This window comes from Aulonocara sp. 'chitande type north' Nkhata Bay, linkage group LG3 (assembly GCF_057382095.1).
Source record: "Aulonocara sp. 'chitande type north' Nkhata Bay isolate Kocher_YH1m ecotype deep benthic linkage group LG3, A_spYH_male_GT1.1, whole genome shotgun sequence".
Classification (NCBI taxonomy): Eukaryota; Metazoa; Chordata; class Actinopteri; order Cichliformes; family Cichlidae; genus Aulonocara; species Aulonocara sp. 'chitande type north' Nkhata Bay.
The window spans coordinates 23,095,752-23,119,291 of record NC_141346.1 but is presented as its reverse complement, the minus strand read 5'-3'; the positions used below and the strand labels follow the sequence as shown (position 1 = coordinate 23,119,291).

Here is a 23,540-nt window from a genome sequence, read left to right as displayed (position 1 = left end):
AATAAATGTTTTAATCAAGAACCTCTACTAAAGCTTGATACAAGAATATAAAAGTATAACAGAATCTTTTGAATGACCTAGCAATTAAAATAGCCTCGTCTAGCCTGCTCCTCAAAATAACTTTCACTTCTGCAAACTCTCTGCAACTTCCTGTCAGCCTGCAACTTAGTCTTTCTGAAAGACACACACTGTTTAAACCTCTGAATGCAATATAAACTACAGATTATATTTATTAACGCAATGGTGATGATGATAATTATTTAACAATAGCAGTAAAATAATTTCCCTGCTCCACAACGGCCTGCCATCTGACTCTGTTTGTACTAGTGTTTTATTTTATTTATTTGTCTTAAAAATTCCAACTTCCTGCTTGTATATAATTGCCAAACACCCCTGGCTAAAATATCTTCTCATTTAAAACCTGTTTATTGCAGTCGTAGATATCAGGGAACCTTCTCCCCACAATTCCTGTCAGGAGTTCCAGCTGGTCTCTGTTGTACTTCAACTGAGAGGGCATCATAGACGCCGTGGGAAATGCATTGGCTTATTAGTGAGAATGAAGGCTTCCTTGGCATGATTTGCAAAAACGCCTCACGCTATCCTGACTGGATTTGACCGCGTCAACTACTGGTAGTATATGTATATGGCTTACACCTCTTGTTGGGTTTATTACAATAACCTCACGCCAAGCGCTCTCCCCATCTTCGCTCAGGTGAAGTAAACCCTCAGAACCTACGGCCGATAGGTCGAGCACCCACATTGGCCGTTGGTATTACTAAGGATTCTGTTTACATTATACATGCTTCCCTTAGGCAGTATCATTAGAAGACATAGCATACATTTTCACTGCTATGCTGATGACACCCAGCTCTATCTGTCCATGAAGCCAGATGACACACACCAATTAGTTAAACTGCAGGAATGTCTTAAAGACATAAAGACCTGGATGGCTGCTAACTTTCTGCTTCTTAATTCAGATAAAACTGAGGTTATTGTACTCGGCCCTGAAAATCTTAGAAATATGGTATCTAACCAGATTCTTACCCTGGATGGCATTACCTTGGCCTCCAGTAACGCTGTGAGGAACCTTGGAGTCATTTTTGACCAGGACATGTCCTTCAACGCACATATTAAACAAATATGTAAGACTGCTTTCTTCCATTTGCGCAACATCTCTAAAATTAGAAATATCCTGTCTCAGAGTGACGCTGAAAAACTAGTTCATGCATTTATTACTTCCAGGCTGGACGACTGTAATTCATTATTATCAGGAAGTCCAAAAACTCACTGAAAAGCCTTCAGCTAATCCAAAATGCTGCAGCAAGAGTCCTGACAGGGACTAGAAAGAGAGAGCATATTTCTCCTGTTTTGGTTTCTCTTAATTGGCTTCCTGTTAAATCCAGAATTGAATTCAAAATCCTGCTCCTCACATACCAGGTCTTAAATAATCAGGCCCCATCTTATCTTAATGACCTTGTAGCACCATATCACCCTATTAGAGCACTTCGCTCTCGCTCTGCAGGCCTACTTGTTGTTCCTAGAGTATTTAAAAGTAGAATGGGAGGGAGAGCCTTCAGTTTTCAGGCCCCTCTTCTGTGGAACCAGCTTTCAGTTTGGATTCGGGAGACAGACACTATCTCTACTTTTAAGATTAGGCTTAAAACTTTCCTTTTTACTAAAGCATATAGTTAGGGCTGGACCAGGTGACCCTGAATCCTCCCTTAGTTATGCTGCAATAGATGTAGGCTGCCGGGGGATTCCCATGATGCATTGAGTTTTTCCTTTCCAGTCACCTTTCTCACTCACTATGTGTTAATAGACCTCTCTGCTTTGAATCATATCTGTTATTAACCTCTGTCTCTCTTCCACAGCATGTCTTTATCCTGTCTTCCTTCTCTCACCCCAACCGGTCGCAGCAGATGACCGCCCCTGGTTCTGCCGGAGGTTTCTTCCTGTTAAAAGGGAGTTTTTCCTTCCCACTGTCACCAAAGTGTTTGCTCATAGGGGGTTAGGGATGGGTATCGAAAACCGGTTCTTGTTGAGAACCGGTTCCCACTGTTTCAATTCCTTGGAATTGTTTGCCATTTTTGCAAATGATTCCCATATGGAAAAGAAATAGTAACAAGTTATATGTGATTACTCATGACAGTGGCCACTTTCATGAGTAAATCACATAAGGCTTACATGATTTACTCATGAAAGTGGCCACTTTCTCATTACTTTCATATATTGTTTTAGTAAGTATCCAAAACATACAAGTTTCATTATATCATTTTTCAAGGGATCTTATATCTGTTTTCACTCTTATATGCTTTTCATACAAGTTTCACACAAGACAGATACAAACTTTATAAGATTTATATATATATCTTTTCCATATGGGTTGCAGAGCGTCATTTACCTGGCAGGAAACACGGCGCCTAAGCAGCTCAAATGCTCAAAAGTTTGATTATACTTTACGAGAACGGATGACAACAGGGCAACTTGCAATACTTGCAAAGTAGATATTTAATTTAAGGAAACACTACGAACATGCAAAAGCATTTGCTCACAAAACACGTGATAACCTTAAATGAATGTCGTGTTTTTAATTCCTCTCCGGACTCGTGAATCTCAACCCAGCAGCAGCGGTAACGTTTGCACGTCCTCTCCCGTTAATGCGGCAGGTAAATAATCAACTAACAGTGCATATTATGTTAGCGCGATCTGCCTTATTACAAAACCTGCCATTACTGTGCGTTTAGGTGACCATGATGAGAGAGACAGACAGAGTCTGGCTCAGTCGCTGGCAGTTCTCGCTGCAGTCTACCGGTAGCGTCTCCTTTCAAGCCAGGATAGACTAATGTTACCGAGCAGTGACTAAGTTTGTGGTCAAAGGCTTGCACCCATTTGCCACAGCAGATTTACGGTAAGTGAATGTGTTTAATTGTTGGCAGGGACATTACTGGATATTCTTGTGTAATTGCTACATAATAATTTATGTTATACTTTGTTATTGCTACAGAAGAATATTTATTTTATTATTTTACATTTACAATTTTTTTCCCCGGGGAGCTGTAGGCTGTGGATCTCTTAAGATCACTGCTGGGTTTGTAAGGCCATGTTACTCCTAAATTTCTATCTTGTTCAAAGAGAAGATATAAAACAAAGTTCTAAGCTAATCGACCTTAGTGTTCTCCTTTAAAAAAAGAAAAAAAAAGAATCGATAAAGAATCGAATCGTTAAACAGAATCGAAAATGGAATCGGAATCGTGAAAATCTTATCAATACCCATCCCTATAGGGGGTCATATGATTGTTGGGTTTTTCTCTGTATCTACTGTACAATATAAAGCGCCTTGAGGTGACTTTTGTTGTGATTTGGCGCTATATAAATAAAATTGAATTGAATTGGAGGATAAGTCTTTAGTGCTCGATCACTAACAAACAAAAGTTTCCTTCTTAAGGACTTCTTCACTAATCAGGAACTGCATTTAATCCTTGTGATAGAAGCCTGGCAGGGAGCTGGTGTGTCCAGCTGTTTTACGGAACCTTTACCTTCAGTCTTAATTTAAATATCTTTTTTTAAAAAACCTAATCTCGAGTCCCCTTCTCTCCCAAATTTCAGGCCTATTTCAAATCTTCCTTTTCTATCAAAAATTTTGGGAAAGATTGTATTTGTTCAGCTGCAATCTTTTGTAAATGGACACTATGTTCTTGAGAGGTTTCAGTCTGGTTTAAATCCTCTTCACAGCACTGAAACTACAATTTTAAAACTTCTTAGTGATCTTTTATTAGCCACTGACTCAGGAGACTCAGCTCTGTTTTTGCTTTTGGATCTGACCGCTGCCTTTGATACTGTTGACCACAGCATCTCCATCTCATGATTGGAGCATTGCAGCATCAAGGTCATTCCATCAGATTGGTTCAGGTCTTACCTGTCTGACAGGACTTTCTCTGTGAGCTTTGGAGATTTTATCTCTTCCTCAGCTCCCCTTACTTGTGGTGGCCAATTTTATTATCTATTTATGTGCTGCTTCCAGGTCTATTTTTTGGAAAATATAACATGTTTCCATTCATATGCCAATGACACTCAGATCTGTCTTCAACTGAACAGAAACTGTTCTGCCCTACCTGAACCCTTACTTCAGTGTCTTGGTGAAGTTAAAGCCTGGATGTCTTCTAACTTTAATAAGAACAAAACCAAAGTGATAACTTTTGGATCAAGTTGCAATCCCAGCACGTCTCTTGTTAACCTGCACAGTATTGAGCCTTTTATTAAATTGCATGCCAAAAATGTGGGGGTTATAATTGACAGAAAGTTCGCATTTGAAAAAAACAGATTAGCCCAGCGGTCTTTTTCCAACCTTATATCTATCTCTGAAATAATTTTTATCTTTTACAAACTTTGAAAAGGCGATCCATGCTTTTATTACATCCCAGCTGGACTATTGTAACTCCTTATATGTTGGAGTTGACCAGAGCTGCCTTGTAAAACTGCAGTTGGTCCAAAATGCTGCAGCTCGTCTTCTGACACGAACTACACATTGCTTGCCTCTCTTCACTGGCACACACACACACTTCAGAATTCATTTTAAAATTGTATTGTTAACTTACAAAGCCCTGAAGGGACAGGCTCTCAGGTATTTGTCTGACCACCTTCTAGGTCTCTAAGATCAAATGATCTTTTGCTTTTAGCCATACAAAGGTCAAAGCTGGTTCACAGAGGTGATTGAGCGTTTGGGGTCGTAGCTCCTAAACTGTGGAATAATCGACGCCTACACATCAGACAGACTCCTACTGTCAATCTTTTAAATCTTATCTTAAAACACATTTATATTCACTGGCTTTTAATAGAGTATGAGAGTTATTTGGTATTTGATGTTTGGAACTAATATTATAAGCTATTTTACTAGTCATTTTGTATTTTTGTAAAGCACTTTGATCAACATTGATGTTGTAATGAAATGTGCTATAGAAATAAATAAATGATAAAATGTAAAGAATCTAAATTATGTAAAGTCACAAACTCATAAAAACTAAACTCAACCAAAACTGCTGAGGGTTGGTGCTTCAGCCTATGAACTGTAATCAGAACAATAAATAAAAACATAGTGGAAAGAAATTTTATTATTGCTGCCGATATAAGGTTAAAAGAATAATGATGAATTTAAACATAACACAGCTCTTACAGGATACTGTATCTTTACTGAAATGAATGTGCAATATTCTCACTCTTTTCTTTGTCTCTTCACACACAGTTAATAACATCAAACGTAAAAATAAACAGAAGCTTTAAATCTCACCTCCACTTGGTGCTATTTGATCAGGTGTGTGATAACATCAATATTTAATGTAAAATAAACTCAAATTTCAACAACACAAAATGCTGTCAGTTCAAGAAAAATCTATATTAGACCAAATATTAAGCTCTGATAGATTCTTCATATCAAAGTTAGAAAACATTTTGAGAAAACAACTGAGGAGTTGATTGTACATTGTTTCATCCTCTTTCATCAACATCTAAAAATCCCTGAATAGGGAGGAAGGTGACTGTTTATTTACTGAGATCAACAGCAGCATGCATAGCTTCCAAATCCATATTTAAAATATATTTTAGACCTTTACATTTAGTTTTATTTATTTATCTAAATAGTCTGTTAGTGTGTAAATACTGATTTGGACTATTATTTTATTCATAAAGAGAGCTGAGTCAGCAAATTCAGAATATTTATGATGAAAAGACAAACCTGCTGATTTTTGGACTCCAGCTGAATCTTCAGGATCTCTGCTGCTTGTTCCAACTGCTGGAGCTGACGGATGGTTTCAGTTTTCTCCGTCCACTGCAGGTGAAATGTTACATGAAGAAAGAGCAGAAGGAAGAAATGCTCTCTACTGAGATCAACAGGAGACTTTCCAGATTGAAATCTAAACTGGAAAACTGAAAGTTGTTGCTTCTAACATGTGAATGACAATCAGATCAGGAACGATCCTTTTACACAGGAGTGAGTCTGCTCCTCTCCATCAGCCTACGACAGCAGCACCATCACACAAAGCCAACAAATCATGTATGTAAAGTGAAGCAGCAGCTTTAGTTTAATGAGAAGCTGAAACAGAACTGATCCTCTACATGATCACAAACACCAGAAGTGAAGTTTCTGCTTTGACTGTCATGGTCCTGAGTCAGTGACACAGTGGGTCCAGGTCTCTGGACTTTATAATGTTTGAATATTTTATGTTGGTTTCATTTATATTATGCTTTAAGTGTGTTTAGGTTAGAATAATCCCTCCCTCTGTGTTCCCCATCCTCTTGTGTCTAGTTCTGTTTGTTATTTGTGTCTCAGTCTTGTCTCCATGCTTATTTGCCTTTCTGGTCCCCAGTCACGTCTCTCCGTCTCATTTGCACTCAGTGTGTCTCACTCATGTTTCCCATTTTCTTCTGACAGTCTCCTGTCCTGTGTGCATCATGTCCAGCTGTGTTCCCCGGGTGTCTCCTCTCTGCCCTGATGTCCTCTTGTGTATATAATGTCTGTGTCTCTGTCTATTTGGTGTTGTGAGTTCGGTCTAGCTGTGTGTCTTGTCTGTTTAGAAAGTTTCTGTAGTAGTATTTCAAAGAGTTAGTTCCCAGTTCATGTTCACGTCACCTGTTTTCTGGGAATTTAGCAATAAAACTATTTCCAGCACAGTTTTGCCTGAGAGTCCACAACTCTGCCTCCCACAGAAAATTTACCATGACATTGACTAAGGTTTGGTTGTAGACTGCCTCAAGATCATGTATGGATGATATATTTAGACCCTTAGATTTAAATTTGTTTATTTTTCGTTTATACTGTAAAGTCTGCTGGTGAGTAAGTACTGATGGGCGTTCTTAAAGTCAGCAAAGAGGCACAGAAAAGAAGACCAGACACCAGCGAGGGAGGGTAAGAAGGACAGACGCAACAACATTGTCATCCCCTATGTAGCCGGTGTATCAGAAAAACTCAGGAGATTTTTCTCCAAGCATGACATCCCGGTGCATTTCAGATCCAGCAACACACTCAGACAAAAACTGGTTCACCCGAAAGACAAAACGCCAAAACACAGACTTAACAATGTGGTGTATGCTGTACAGTGCAGCGAGGAATGCCCAGACCTCTACATTGGAGAGACCAAACAGCCACTTCACAAGCGCATGGCACAACACAGAAGAGCCACCTCCACAGGACAAGACTCAGCAGTCCATCTGCATCTTAAGGATAAAGGACACTCTTTCGAGGATGCCAATGTTCACATTTTGAACAGAGGACAGATGGTTTGAAAGAGGAGTGAAAGAAGCCATCTATGTCCACTGTGAGAGACCATCTTTGAACAGAGGCGGGGGTTTACGACACCAACTCTCTGCCATCTATAATCCAGTTTTGAGATCCCTTCCCAGACGCCTTAACGCCCACTCACATCCTGGGCCATCTGATCTCAGGAATTCGCATGATAAGGTGGGGCCAGGTTTCACAATGAACTCACCCGAAACTCTGGCTGATTGGGACCCACACCCAGTTTCACACCTTGTCTCAGGCGATTAGAGGATCATCAGGGGGTCCTTTTGTCCCTCTGTGGGGGGTTACTCCCACTAGGTTTATATCTGGGACTCTCCACCATTTGACCTTAGAACTGAAGAAGCTTCTCGGATGAGAGGTGAAACGTCTTCAAGTAACTTAAAGAAGTCCAGACGCTTTTCTTTGCAAGCTTCTTTGACTACGATGACCTGGATGACTGAGAACCTTCACAGACATACCGATGTGCACTTTTATTCTATTCAATTATAGAAAAATGGAAAGACAAACCTCATGAGTTTGGGGCTCCAGCTTCTTCTTCAGGTCTTCTGCTGTTTGTTTCACCTGCACGAGCTGTTTGATGATATCATCATTCTTCTTCCACTGCAGGTGAAATGTTACATGAAGAAAGAGCAGAAACTCTCATGTTTAGGAAACACTAATGAAACACAACTAGAGTCACATTAAAGCTGTATTGTGTAAATATAACGGAGCTGATGTAGCATGATGTTAACAACATTAAGTGTTTTTATTTATTTTTTACTTATATATAAGCTATAATATATAACCCATTAGCTTCCACAACAGTGATTGCTGGTCTCGTGCACAATGCATAAAAATCAAAAACCCTCTTACAATATTTACAATAATTAAAAACTGTGTAAATAGATTTTTTTTTAATTAGGAATAGTAGCTAGTTCTCTAATTGCATAAAACAGTTTATTCCTCTTAAAATATGCTCTCAATATAATAATTTTTTTAAAAATTGCTTTTGGATCAAAGAATTACTAAATTGCAGTTTGTTAAAAACTGTGTAGCATGATTGTGTATTTCATATGATACTGCAGCTGAGCAGAGTGTCACAGTCTGGCGAGGGCAGACTGTATGAATTGAAAAAGGACCCAAAACGCAGACGCCAAGGAACAGGGAACAGAACTTGAAATGTTAACAAAAGGCGAGCCGTTTAATATGGCTAGTAGAAAAGGTACAAACAAAGGGCAAGGCAACTGAAGCAAAATCAACACAAACCTAAACTGGGGAATCTAAACAAACAATAAGAAAAACCTAGACAAGAAACTTGGAAGCATGGCATGGCATGGCATGGCATGGCATGGCATGGCATGGCATGGCATGGCATGGCATGGCATGGCATGGCATGGCATGGGAAACATGGCGTGGACAACAGACGACCTGACAATGACACACTGAAAACAGAGGACTTAAATACACAGGAGGTGATTAGGGGAAGTGGGAACACATGGAGGAACAGCTGACTGACATGAGCCTAATGACAGGACAAGGGAAGTGAAACTAAATACAATGAACAAAGAACACACGACTCCTTCAAAATAAAACAGGACACATGAGACAGACATGATAATACAAACTTGATAACATAAGACACGCAGCATGAAACACGAAGGGTGAGGGGAAGCTTAAATACAGGGGACGAAAACACAAGGAGTCTAATAACCAAATGAACTTAGATAACCTAATGAACAAAATAAACTCAAACTTAAAACGCTGGGTCAAAAGACCCAGGATCATGACACAGAGAAAAAATGTGATGTGTTTAACAGTGTTGCTGTCTTTTTTCTGGACTAACTGAAGTCTGCTAAAGTGTCTTATTAACTGCTGACCAGATGATTGAACAATACTCAAGATGAGATAATACTAATGCATTATAACATCTTTCATGATCAGAGAAGTGATATAGAAATAGCATTTCCTAACCACAGCTATGGCTTGTCTCATTTTCTTAATACAGAGTCTCTATGTTGAGACCATGAGGTGGTGATTATAGTAACACCAATTAGTTTAATCTGGGTGACCTGTTCTTATACTGATTCAGCTATGAAGAATCAGTTATGGACTGTTGACTAAACACAGTCTACTTCCAATTAACATAGATTTAGGTTTAGATTAACTCATGTTATTTTTACTTATCCAGTAAAACACGTTCAGCAAATCTTCTTGTAATATGCTGGTCAATTCACTAGCTGAATAAAACATGGTGGAAACATCGAAGTACATTACAAGATGAGATTTGCCCAAGACATACGGCAGATCATTAATGGAAACTGAATAGAGAAGTGGACCGAGGCAGCTGCCTTGGGATGGACCACAGTTCATATCGCAGCTATCTGAGAAATAACCATTATAATAAACCTTTTTCCTTTTTCCAGACAAATAACTTTTCATCCAACACAGAGCAGCTGGTGACCAGTGTTGGGCAAGTTACTTTGAAAAATTAATTATAGTTACTAGTTACTTCTACAAAAAAGCTGCTGCTTGCCAAAACTGCAGGAATATAAGTGCACAGGTCTGTGATCATTGGGAGGATGACAGCATCACATATGTCCATGTTTACCTCTGTGTGCTGAGAGATGCTTTCACTGACCTTTGATTCCAGTGCAGGAAATGTTTCCATCAACTTCGTAACGATTTCATCCTTCTCCTTCTCAGAGTTGATCATCTGTCAGAAAGAAAGAAAGATGTTGATATTTCTGCAGTGCTTTGTTTATAAAAGTGACAAAATTACTGAAACGTCACACTGTGAGCAACATGTTTTGTGGTGATCAGTGACAGACATTAGACTAACTGTAAAAAACTGTATGCAGTTGTTCACACTAAACCAAAACAACCACCATCTTCCCTCATGCGGCTACCCCACTGGAGCCAGCTGGAGGCCTGCCAAGGTCACACAAATCTCCCCTGATAACAGCACTGCTGTTGGAACTCCTTGTCCTCATCCTTGAAAGCCACCTGGGTCGACTGAAGACTGTTGACTTTCTCTTAACCGGGTGAAGGGACACTTTCTTCACATGTGACAGCCTCTTTTTAAAAGGAACCAAGGGGAAGTGGACAAATGACTAAAAGGCTATTTGATGGATAGGTGTGGACAATTCCTCGGGTATGACATCATCAATTAAACAGATGAAAGGCCTGGACTTTATTTAAGGTGTCAATTTAACAGACCCCCCCCCCCCACCACCACCACCACCACCAGCACCAACCCCTAACTAAATATGCATCTATGTCATCATCTACTCTGATTTGATGCGGAGCGCACACATTCCCAGATCTCTGATGTTGAACTTCTACAACTGTGCCATCAGCAGCGTTCTGACGTATGGATTTCTAGTGTGGTTCCCCAGCTGCACCAAGGCCGATCAGCAAGCACTCCAGCGGGTGGTGAAAGAAGCTGGCAGAATTATTGGAACAAGTCTGCCAGAGATTAGTAATATCTTCCCCACTCGCTGTCTGAGGAGGGTGCACAGTATCCTGCGGGACCAACATCACCCTGCGCGCCACCTTTTCCATCTGCTGCCCTCAGGGAGAAGGTACAGGTCTATACAGGCCAGAACATCCAGACTGGCCAACAGCCTGTATCCACAGGCTGTGAGGCTCCTGAACTCTCTGCCCCCCTCTCACGGACAATAACCATATCCAACTTCTTAATAGCAATGAACTGGTCTGCATTGGTGCATCATATCTTTATTCTCTTCCCCCTCCTGCCCTCCCCCCCCTCTTTCTTAAATAGATAACTATCATATCTGACATCATATCTCACAGTACAATAATATTGAATGGGTTGCATTGTTGTACTTTGTCATGTTTCTCAGGTCTTTGTCTGAATTTCTTATGAACATTACTTGTCATGTTCTTATGTTGTTGCTAAGGATTGTCTTATTGCACTGGAGTCACACTGGGTTAAATATTTACACTTGGGTTTTAAGGGGTATTTATTATTTTCTTCATTATTTTATTTACGGGTTGTATGGAAGCCCCAAACGCAATTTCATTGTTCTCTGACAATGACAATAAATACTTAAATGACAAAAAATACAAAAAATGAGATACTTTTTCTATTTTTCAGCATTCAGTGTTTTATCCTCTTTTACAGTTACAGGAAATTTGTGTTTGATTTCATTTAACTTGAGTGTACTGTTGGTTTGTAGCTTTAAGTTTTTGAAAAAAAGAATGAGTGAAAATTTAAGAAAAAACATATAAACTGTTCATAATGAAGAGAAAAACTGTATCCATACAATTGCCATAAGGAGATGTTACTATTTATAAGTGCTTGTACCAACCCTGTTCATGCTGTACTCATCCCTTTGCAAAGGTTTGAACTTTCTTTTCATAAATCTCAGAAAATCAGTTTTAGGTTTAGAAGCTCAAATTATTTTCAACAGACAAATATTCTGTAAACACAGCTGGTTTGGGCTGATCGCCAGAGGGTAGATGCGTGTTAACAACATTGTGGGCTGCATAAGTGATGACTTAATGGGGATGAATTCACAGTAGACACTAGATGAGATTAAAGTGAACAATATGGGGAGCTTAAAGTCCAAAACAGAAGTATTATATTAACTAGTTCAAATGTCCAGTTTATGAAAACCAAACACGGTGAAATATTGCAGCAATAAAATGTGTGGATAAATTAACATTGGGTGATATCACAGAGCACTTGTGGGCAAATAGTAAATATGATGCGGGGGGAATAAGATGTGATAACATTTAAGCATCAGTATCCATTTAAGTTACAAGCAGTGAATGCAGCAATACATGCCATAGCACCTCAAGTTCCACCAGAAAGCAAAAACTTCTCTGTGAATGATCTGCCTGATCTGATCTGATCTGATCTGATCTGCCTATTTTTCAGTTTAAAAGTTGATCCTGCTCGTCACTTTTGTTTGCCTTCTATTTAAAAACTTTAAAAATGTAAAAAAATTTAAAAACTATATTCATTGTGCAATGAGCCCAAATCAGCCCCCACGTTTTTCAACACTTCGCTTAAAGAAAAGCTGTTAGCAGTCATTCCTCTGGAGGATTGACATTTTTGCATTTGTCAGTGATTTTGTGACCTGTTCTCCTTCTAAACAGGCCTTCAAGATTGAAACTAAAGCGATACGAAATACCTCACTGAGAACAGTCACAGGGAAAGCCTCTCCAAATTATAATGGGCTTTGAGAAAAATCACTTTTCAGTGACACAGGGTCACATTAGATGGTAAGTCCCTCTCTCTAACAACACAGAGAAAGCTTTGACTGACTTAAAACTGACACTACAGACTGCACCTACTTTAGGATGGCCCTATACTGATAAACCATTCACCCAGACAATGGACAAAAGGGTGGATTCTTTTTTTTTTTCTTCTTTTTAAAAAAAATTGCAGTAGCATGGGTAGGGCTGCCACAATTAGTCGACTAGTCACGATTACATCGACTATCAAAATCGCCGACGACTGAATTAATAGTCGACGCGTCGTTTGAAGGAATAAGTAGCAGGATTTAAGAGTGTAATAACAGACTGAAACAGAAGATGGCAGCACTGCATGGATGCCAGCTGCCGTTAAACCCCGAAGAAGAAGAAGCTGTGTCCCAGAAGAATTCATAGGGCAGCCCAGCTCAGTTTCCAACAATGGCAGCAGCTAGTTAGTTTTAATATTACTCTTATTATTCTTTCTGGGTCACAAAATAAATGTTTAACATGTTTTCAGGTGAGAATGTAGCTGTGTAAACCTTAAATATCTGCTCAGTTTATCAAGACATCACATATTTTCAAAAGTGCTCCGAGACGTCTGTTACCCACTAACTCGATAGTTAGCCGGGGTTCAAGGCTCACTAGAGCCGTGAGAACACCGGACTCCCGGCAAATCGTTTTCAAACCCCCCGCCGTCTTTGGCTACTCAGGTTAAACATTTATTATAAATCACTTAGATAAGTTAAAAATGTTATTGTTTGGCTTTTTTCAGTATTTTATTTGTTCCTGGGTAAATTGGTTTTGCTGAGATTAAAGTTATAGTTTTTACACAGCCGAATAAACGTCAAGCAGACAACTGATTATCAGAAGTGTGAGATGCTCGAGAATATACTCCGGTGTCCTGTTATATTTTAGATAGCAAGGAGTTCATTAAACTTCACCGAAACAATCTGCAAATTTCATTAAAATTTAATAAACTATCATCTTATCTTTATTTTTAGTTAGCACATACCTTAAACACTTAAAGCTGTAAGCTAATGATAGTTATATAAGAGCAGATGCTGCTGGTGCAATAAACTGTACGTTTTACGTCCAATGGATGCATGATCTTATTAGTCGACTAATCGCAAAAATAATCGGTGACTAGTCGACTATCAAAATAATCATTTGTGGCAACCCTAAGCGTTGGGAATGGCAAAGACCAGCCATTACCAGCCAGCCTCTACCTGCAAGCAGCAGCAGCTAAAAAGGCAGTTCTATCTTCATATGAGCTTGTGGGCCATTCAGCTGATCCTTGTAGAGCAGGGGTGGGGAGGCTCCAGGCCTGAAGCTGGTGTCCTGCAGGCTTTAGATGTGTCCTTGACCTATCACAGCTAATTTAAATGGTTAGATTACCTCCTCTGTTGCTGTATCCCAATCCAGCGACCGCGCGCTCTGGAGTACGCATTTTTAGACCTATTACGTCACAGCGACTCGACGACGGCTGTCCCAATCCGAAGTGTACTCCAAATGCAGTCTCCAAATGTGTTGTCGATTTTCCCCAAATTTGAAGTGTGGTCCGGTGTGCACTTCGTGGTCCCATATATCCCATAATTCATAGCGCAGCGGTGGGTGTTGATAATTTTGCGGAAAAATATGTCTGTAGCGGAGCGGCCAAAGAGTAAACTTTCAAAAGTAAGTACTGAATATTATGTCACTTATTTATGTGCGAATGTTTAATAATGAAGAACATTAAAACATTACTGTTGGCCACATGTTGGTCACATGTTATGTGACATTAGTGATGTTAGTACTAACTTGGTTTTAAAGCCTTTGCTTTAAAATATACGCCGTTTGATAGTTGACTTTAATCTTGCAGAGAATCTGATGATTTTATGGATAATTAAAGTCAGTCATATATCCACAAAAACAACAAGCTGAAAGTCAGTGATGCTGCTCGGTTTGCAGTCCTGAATATCACAGCACAAGCAGGATTCACTGCACTGTTAATGTTAGCTATGTTATATTGCTGCCTCTGTTCGATGGCGTCGAGCCAAACGGACTTTAAAGTGTGTTTGAACGAGCTGACGGTTCACTCGTTAAGCTAAAAGAAAGATGCTTTAATCACAGGAGTCACACATGTATCCACTGTACCATCTGGGAACTCTTCTTGTTTAGCACTCGTAATAACATAAACACTAAATCCTCCTTCTCTTGTGCTGTTTTGTAGCAGTGTATACACCTGAGACCAATGTTCCCTCTAAGCTGCGCACGTGTGCAATTGCGCACTGCTAGCATGATCTCTGCGCACAGAAAATCTGCATTGTGCACAAAACAAATCTAACCTGAATTGAAATTAAAATTAATACTTTAACAATTCTGTTTTGCAGTGTTAGTCAGTAAGTGACTGGCTGCTCCCGTATGGGATTAGAACGATGCCACCTTATCCCATAGTCCAGCCAATAATGCGATTTACATTCGTATATACGCAGCTAATCAACGTCGTTGACAGGCTATGACAGCGTCCTTATGTGAGCAGGACCGAGGAACAATTGACGGAGAAAGTGTGGACTTTATAGCAGTTTTTAAATTGTGTTGATGGGCCATGTAAAACCAGAGTTATGATAAAAATATCTGCAATGTTTGGTTTCCTTGCTGAATACTATTGTTGTTTATATTTACTGCGGAAGAAACGGTAAAAACGGCGTTTTATAAGAAAAAAGGCTTGAAAGCGCTCTCCGCCTGTGAGCAAAAACAAACTCCACCCCCCTCTCCCTTTCCTATTCGTGCAAAAAAGTACTATGTCGACCAATCAAACAATGATATGGCAATGTGGCATCTAGTTGTTAAGAAACGGGGGGAAGTTTTAGGAGTGACGGCGGTGCTTTGAGATGTGAGAGATTTGAGACGTTTAGCGCAAATCTTGTGTAGATAGTGTGTAGTGTAGTTTTGTTGTGTGTGTCAGAACAATGAGGCGACTGCTGAATGTTACAGCAGTGATACATCTCCTGTTGTCAGGCCTGCAGGTATCAGACTGTTGTTCTCCTTTATCTCATAGTAAGTAAGTAAGTAAGTAAAATTTTATTTATATAGCACATCTAGATAAAAGATCACAAAGTGCTTCACAAGGTATAAAAAAAAAAAGTGGACAGAAATTATTTTTTGGAGTGGCACAAATAATTTGTGTGGCATCAGATTTGACACAGAACAGCTGATTGTTCTGTAAATATTTTGAAATGTTTATTTAAAAACACCTTGGCTGCATTTAAAAAATATAGCTGCAAAAAACTTTGTTGTTTGCCAAACTGAGTTACTTTTTTTGAAGAAGTAACTATATAATTAATTGCCCAGCATTGGTCATTATATACTGTATTTTGCAGACAGGTCTCTCTCCCAGACCACAGACTTATACTCATAATACAAGTCAGAGCTTTATAAAAAAAAAGAAAAAAAAAAAAAAGGAAGTTGTGTTTTCAAAATTGGAGTTCAAATTATTTTTACTTCCAATAGTGTTAACATACTACACAGGTCAATGACTAGATTTTTTTTTTTTTACATCTTCATTGTAAGTGGGTTAAAGCAGTTAATTAAAAGTATTTAAATGCTGTAATTTGATTATTTTAATAAACCATGTAACTTGGATGGATTAGATGCCGGCGTGACCACAGTGCACACGTCTGATGTCGCTTACAGTGGTCCAAGGGATCGGTCAGGGAATTAGAGGGAACATTGCCTGAGACTGTCACCTGTCTGTCTGTCTGTCTGTCCTGCACTCTCTCTCTGTTTCTTTCTCTCTGATTGTGTAATACAAGTATGAACATGTATTTATAAGTTACACTTGTGTTTGAATCCTGCAGCTTATCACACATTTGATTTCCATGTGTGAAAGTATGTATCATCAGCAGCTGATACATACTTTAGGTTTAGATTTTCGAACTGCACGTACTCCAAAGCGTGCAGTCGCTGGATTGGGACACAGCCAACATGTCTTGTTGTTCTCCAGCGTCCTGGTAAAGAAGTAATCATTTTATTCAGGTGTGTTGACCCAGGGTGAGATTTAAAATCTGCAGGACACCAGCTCTTGAGTTCTGCAGTTCCCCACCCCTATTGTAGAGCAAAAACTATGTATTTACTAGCTGCATGTTGGTTATGGTATAACACTGTATTATTGAAAAAAAGTCACAGTTAAAAGGTTAAAAGTACCATACCAAGAGCCAGCTTCAGTTTTCCCTGTGGAAGCAGATTTTGAACCATATGACTTTGTAGCCGCTTTTTCTGAAATCTGTTCAACCAAACTGACCTACAGGACACACTGCTGGCTGAGTGGTGTTTTTATTTTTATCTGGATGGTTCAGCATCACCTAGACACCTGTCAAAGTCCTGGATATACAGCGGTTACAGAACATCTTAGCATTAGGCTTATTATCATCTCACTGTCCAGGTCAAGTTGCTGAGCTGGTAGCACTCTAGATAAACACATGGGGTGATGCATGATTTTGCTGCATTATGGAAACAATCATTTTTAACCGATTCGGGGAAATCCACTTCACATCACAAACTTGTGGCTGCATACTCAATTATTACTCCCATAAACTACAGCTGATTGGAAAGGTGACGTTCATATTAACTCAATGATTCTGTTTCTTTAGTCAACTATAGCCTGGATGCAGTCGCAAAGTCTGCAGTTAAACAGAATGTGAAACAACAGCATCAACATCTAAACCACATTAGCTTCACCTCCTAGCACAGATTTGCTGGCTGCTCAGAGCAAAGCTGCCCCAGAGGAGAACTGTGTGTATCCCATCTTTAATATCCCATCTTTGAGGCTGACTCAAAGGTGTATATAGACACCATGGGTCTTTCTCAAGGGGTGACTGATAAGTATAAAGGAAACAATTAATTGCCTCAGATTTACATCATGGGAACTCTTTGGAGATGTGACAGACAAGCAACAAATTATAGATGATATAAGCAGCAAAGATTCTACCAGCCATCTGATGACCTGACAAAAATTGAACAGCACCAAAGTGTGTGTGTGTGTGTGTGTGTGTGTGTGTGTGTGTGTGTGTGTGGTGATACATGTTGAAACTTTAACCGTAACAATGGTGCTGCTGCTGACTGTTTTCCACATTAGAAACATTAGCTGATGGATTTAAAGATGAACTTTGATAAAGATGTCTCACACCAAATGTTTTCCTTAATTGAACAACAATCTCTCATGAGTGAACAGCTTCATTTAAATCAAGTTTTAAGTCTGTCGTTACAGTTAAACCGCTAATGGTAATATATATTTCCAGTTTATGATGTGTTCACGTAAACTCTGCAATCTGTGAACTTTCTATTTTAATTTTTACTGTTATTAAAATTATTAAAAATACTCAAAAGTGTAGAAATGGGAAATTTGTGTTTCACCTGATTTAACCTCAGTTTGCCGTTGGTCTGTAGCTGTAACTTACTTGAACTAATGATCAGATTTAAAACAAACTAACTGTAAACTGTGTTCAAGGTCATGACTCACTCTGTGTAAATAAATCTCAAAAAATCTGTTTGATTTATTTTTTCACAACTCCCACATCAAAAAATGTCTTTGTCCAGAGAAGTTTCTGCTGTGACTGATGTTTGGCTGTAAACTGTCTCAACGCGTTTAAACTCAAAGATCCAAAGATTCTGTGATTTCCCTCACTAATAATATGCATAGAGACTTTTTTATGTTCTTAAATAAATATAGCCTAGAATTCTTTTTCTACACATATTGTACGGTGTGATGGTGACAAAATACTTGTGTGCACTTTTATTTTATTTATAAAGAGAGTTGAGTCAACAAATTCACAATGTTTATGGAAACACACACCTCACGACTTCTGAACTCCAGCTCAGCCTTCAGGTTCTCTGCTGCTTGTTTCACCCCCTGGAGTTTTTTGCTGCTGTCAGTATTCGTCTCCCACTGCAGGTGAAATGTTACATTTAAGACACAATAATGAAACAACCAGAGTCACATTAAAGCTGCATTATGTAAACATAAGGGAGCTGATGTAGCATGATGCTAACAACATTAGGTCTTGTGGGATGACGTCAACAATCTTGCAGTGGTAGGATTTCAAAGTTGTGTTTGGTTAATGACACAGAAGCTGCTGCTGGACAAAACTGCAGGAATATAAGTGCACAGGTCTGTGATCATTGGGAGGATGACAGCATCACATGTGTCCATGTTTACCTCTGTGTGCTGAGAGATGCTTTCACTGACCTTTGAGTCCAGGGTAGGAAATTTCTGCAGCACCTTCTGAATGAATTCATCCAGCTCCATCTCAGATTTGATCATCTGTCAGAAATAAAGACAGACAGATGTTGATGTTTCTGCGCTTTGTTGATAAAAGTGACAAAATTATTGAAGTTTCACACTGTGAGCAACATGTTTCCAACCATCGTATCCTCTTACTCAATCTGATTGGTGCAGTTATTTTAATGATTAATTTAATTACGGTCACAAACTCACTAAACTAAAGTCAATTTATTTCTTCAGCACTTTATTTAAATACAACAAATGAGGGTTTTTGCTACTCTGCTCCAGGTTATGACCTTGACAATAAATTGCAGACTCTGATGCCAGAAAAAACTTATTATTTCTGTCAATGTGAACTTTATAGAATAATTAAGGATTTAAACAGAACCACAGCTTTTACAAGGATACTTTAGTACAAAGGTGAAACCAGATATTTACAAACACTTCATAAAAAACTTTTTCCCTTTATCGTCAAAGATCAAACTTTTTTGTTTTGTTTTAGATCAATAAATGTTAACATATTTTTTGTATTTGTGTAATGTCAGTATATAAAGACAAAGAACACACAGTTTTTTTAATTACTTTCATGCACTAAGTTTATTGTGTCTTTATCTAACAAGACATCAGGAAAACAACTGTGGACTTCCACATGTGCGGCTCATCTATTGGTGCAATTTCCAGATAACTGAAGGTCCCACGTTCATCAGTTCAGACAATAATACACAAGTATAAAAACATGGGAACGTACAACCATCATACTGCTCGTGTAGGAGACAGATTCTGAGTCCCAAAGAGGAACATTTTTGTGTGAAATGTGCAAAACAACCCAGGACATCAGGAAAAGACCAAACGACTGTTATCTCATGTTAGATGAATGTGTTTTATTTTATTATAATTCTTTCTTGTTTGTCTGTACAAATACGTGTGTGTGAGTATATCTACACATATATTCGTATCCGTAAATGAAAATACATAGATGAGTATATATTGTTTTTTTATTGTTTGTTTTATTATGTCTGAAATAAATAAAGATAAAAAAAAAAAAAAAAAAGATCTTGTGAAGATGCTGACTGACACTAGTAAGACAGCATCACTATCAGTAAAACTAGTTCTGTACCAACACCAGCTGAAAGGTTACTCTGGGAGGAGAAAGCCATCACTGCAAAACCATCATAAAAAAGTCAGACTACAGTTTGCAACATGAGGACAAAAATCTTAATCTTTGGGGACATGTCCTGAGGTCTGACCAAACAAAAACTGAACTGTAATGATAAACTGTATATTTGAGGAAAAAGGAGGAAGCGTTGAAGCCTCAGAACATCATCCCAACTGTGAAGTGTGGGGGCGACAGCATCATGTTGTGGAGCTGTTTTGCTGCAGAAGGGACTGATGCACTTCACAAAATAGATGGCACGTACATGTTTAAGCAACATCTGAAGACATCAGCCACAACGTTGAAGCTTGGGTGTAAACTGGTCTTCCGAATGGACAATGACCCCAAACAAACCTGGAAATTAGTTACAAAGTGTTTTAAAGACAACAACTGATAGCCATTCGTTAATGGGAGACATGAGCCACAGCTGTTAAACCCTCCAAAATGAAACTTCTTTTACTTTTGTCAGAGTGGCCATCACAAAGCCCTGATCTCAGTCCCACAGAGAATTTGTGGGCAGCACTGAAAAGGTGAGTGCCAGCAAGAAGGCCTATAAACCCGACCCAGTTACACCAGTTCTGTCTCTCAGTGAGCCCAGATTCCAGAAAACTGTTGTAGAAAGTTTGTGGAAGTGTAGCCGGATGGGTTACTCGCCTTTCTTTTTCTCTCGGCTGCGCAACTGGGTTAATTGGGCACCTGCATATTGATTGCAGGGTGGCGCCATTCCATATAAAGTTAAGCCGGTGTTCCCCAGGTTTATTCCTCCCGTCCGTTTGGCAAAAAGCAGCAGTCAATGCTGGCACACCACAACGGATTGATCAGCAAGCGAGTAGATCATATAACAGCTACAGGTAGGCTCTCGCTTAACCTCCGATTCCCTACGAGTACTTGAATCTTTAGTAATATAGTTTTGCGGCCTGTTGTAGCGCGGCCGTTAGTGATGGTGAGATGAAGCGTCGTGATGAACTGAAGCTTCCATCCAACTGGTCAACTCATGGTTCGAAGCATTGTGATGATTCATTTGCTCTACTGCACCATGAAGTGGACAATTCAAGTGAAACGGGCTCTGTGATTATAATGATGTGATGTGAAACGCTCTAAACTGAATAAATAAATTACTTTCATCGTTATTTATCCCGAATATTGTCTCAGTATGTCTGATACAAAAGAGAAAGTGGAAACTATCAGGACAGAGTTTTGGTATGATTATGTAACTGTTAGAGCTGGGTATAGCTATCAAAGTATGCTTCTAGCTCAGATTAACAAAAGTAGGACGATTTGCTACTGAATTTCGTGTTGCGCGCATGTGCAGAAACAACGGGTAGGATGGTTTGCCAGGTAGGATGGATTCCCAGAACCGCATTGCGGAGAGAGGAGCTCGAGTTATCTCCACCAGTGAGAGTATAGCGCCTCCAGTCCTGGGGTAAGCCGTTAAAACTACTCTTATTAGCATTCACAATTACCGGAGGCTAAGGTTACATTTATTCTTTGTTTTAGGGTTTGATTGCTGCTTTCACATCTCCGTGGCAAACTGCCCGACCTTAATGGGAAGAGTGAAACGCCTTCCTAGCCGCTGTTGTGAGGGCTCCTCCTCGGTGGAGCCTGTTGTCTTGTCTTGTCTCCTTGGGAAACTGTTTTTATTAAGTAGGCTTACCTTTTTCTGGTTCGCCTGGTTTTATTTTATTTTATTATTATTTTATTCTGGATTGTTGCTTGTACCTCTGTGATCGGGCTGGAGCGATCCTCTGCCCGAGTGTCGTGCTGGGAACCTCAAACTGCCTCAGTTGCCGATCTGAGCCTGTGGGGAGCCAGACCGGCTTGTGATCGAGGCCTGGACAATTACTACCAGCACGAGTTGTAGTTGACTCGTGGGGTGTAAGCCTTCCAGTGCTGTGTGTGTGCGTGCGCGCGTGTCTGATTTCTTTTATTAAAGTTGGTTTTAGTTTTTTATGATCTGTAGTGAGCTTGACGCTCAGTGTCCTTTTATTCTTTTAACGTATTGCTCTGTTTTATTTTAGTGAACGGAGGACGTGCCAGTGGCCCTTGGATCTCAGGTGGTGGGTTGTTTTCACACTTTCCTTTGTACAGCACCGGGAGGGCTGTAGTGATTTTCTTTCTGTGTGATTTTCTTTTGGTTCCACGGCTGCTGGTGAGTCCAAGTTCCATGATTGTTTTATTTTAACTTTAGGACACTGTCAACAAAGACGCTACATTTGGTTTTCTAATTTTATTTAGTTTTACTATAAATAAAAATATTTTAATATTGGAGCCAACCTGCCTCGGTGTGCATCCTTGAATCTGTGCGGCCTCTTTTATTCCTTTTATCTATTTTTCTTAAATATATATTTCCTGGGGTGATATTCCCCTAGGTGGCGTTGTCATTTTATTATTATTATTTTTTATTATTATTATTATTATTATGAAAACTGAAACGTTTGGCTGAAGTGAAACAGTTTGAGAGTAATTCTACTAAATACTAAGTGCATGTTTACTTCTGACTCTGATGAAAGTAATAAAAACCCATAACAAATATCTCTCTTTAATCTGACATTTCACAAATACAAATATATGTTAATATTTATTGATCAGAACAAAAAAGTTTACTCTGATTTGATGTTTGACAGTAAAGAAAAATGTTTTTGTCTTTTTCTGATGTGTCTGTAAATATCTGGTTTCAACTGTATCTTTAATAAAATGAACATGTGCAATATTCTCACTCTTGTCTTTGTCTCTTCGCACACAGTTAATCACATCAAACATTGCAATAAACAGAAGCTTTAAATCTCACTTCCACTTAGTGCTATTTAATCAGGTGTGATAACGTCAATTTCTAATAAGGAATAAGTTCAAATCTCAACAGGACAAAATCCTCTCAATTTTAAAAAAATCCTTTGCTGTGGAGCTGGTTTTACAGTGTTTCATCCTCTTTTACCCTCATTGTGCTTTTGGTATGTGGCTAAAGTTTGTTAAACAAAGAATGAGTCAAGGTTCTACATCCTGCTTCCTACAACTGAACAGATAAAGACTGAATCCACATGATGGCCATAAAAGAGCAACATGTTCTTATCCCAAAGCGCAACATATCGACACTGTGACAAATCGTCGGTACGTTACGCTTTCACCCACCCAACATGTCTGTTTGGTGGGTAAAATGCCTCGTTTGAAAACATGAGAACCGTTTGGAATGAATCTACACATGTACATTTATTTTACTTTCTCATCGCTTTGAAAAACACTGTCTGAGGGTCGCAGATGCCAACAGACTTAATAAACTAATCCGTAAGGCCAGCAGTGTTGTGGGGATGGAGCTGGACTCCCTCAAGGTGGTGTCGGAGAGGCGGATGCTGTCCAAGATAAAGACAATGTTGGATAATACCTCCCACCCACTCCATGACATGCTGGTCAGTCACAGGAGCTCGTTCAGTGAGAGACTGAGATTACCGAAAAGCACCACTGAACGACACAGGAAATCATTCCTGCCTGTGGCCATCTCCCTGTACAACGCATCCACTTAACACACTGTTTGCTGCTACAACTACACATGTTTCTTTTCCAACTATTTATTTATGAGTGACTTATGTATGTGTGTATATATATATATGTATATATTGTACTATTCTTAGTTAGCGTATTGT

At 39.2% G+C, this 23,540-nt stretch overlaps 1 protein-coding gene across 1 annotated transcript in view; it reads right to left on the bottom strand.

Annotated features, from left to right (window-relative positions):
* LOC147334624 (uncharacterized) overlaps positions 1-23,540 on the bottom strand; it is an 83,626-nt gene that overhangs the window by 28,092 nt on the left and 31,994 nt on the right. The window contains exons 19-23 of the mRNA XM_086285971.1: positions 18,717-18,791; positions 18,324-18,416; positions 9,909-9,983; positions 7,799-7,891; positions 5,729-5,821 (exon numbers count right to left, since the gene is read on the bottom strand). Coding sequence (XP_086142097.1) covers positions 5,729-5,821; positions 7,799-7,891; positions 9,909-9,983; positions 18,324-18,416; positions 18,717-18,791 — 429 coding nt within the window. The remainder of the gene's footprint in view (positions 1-5,728; positions 5,822-7,798; positions 7,892-9,908; positions 9,984-18,323; positions 18,417-18,716; positions 18,792-23,540) is intronic.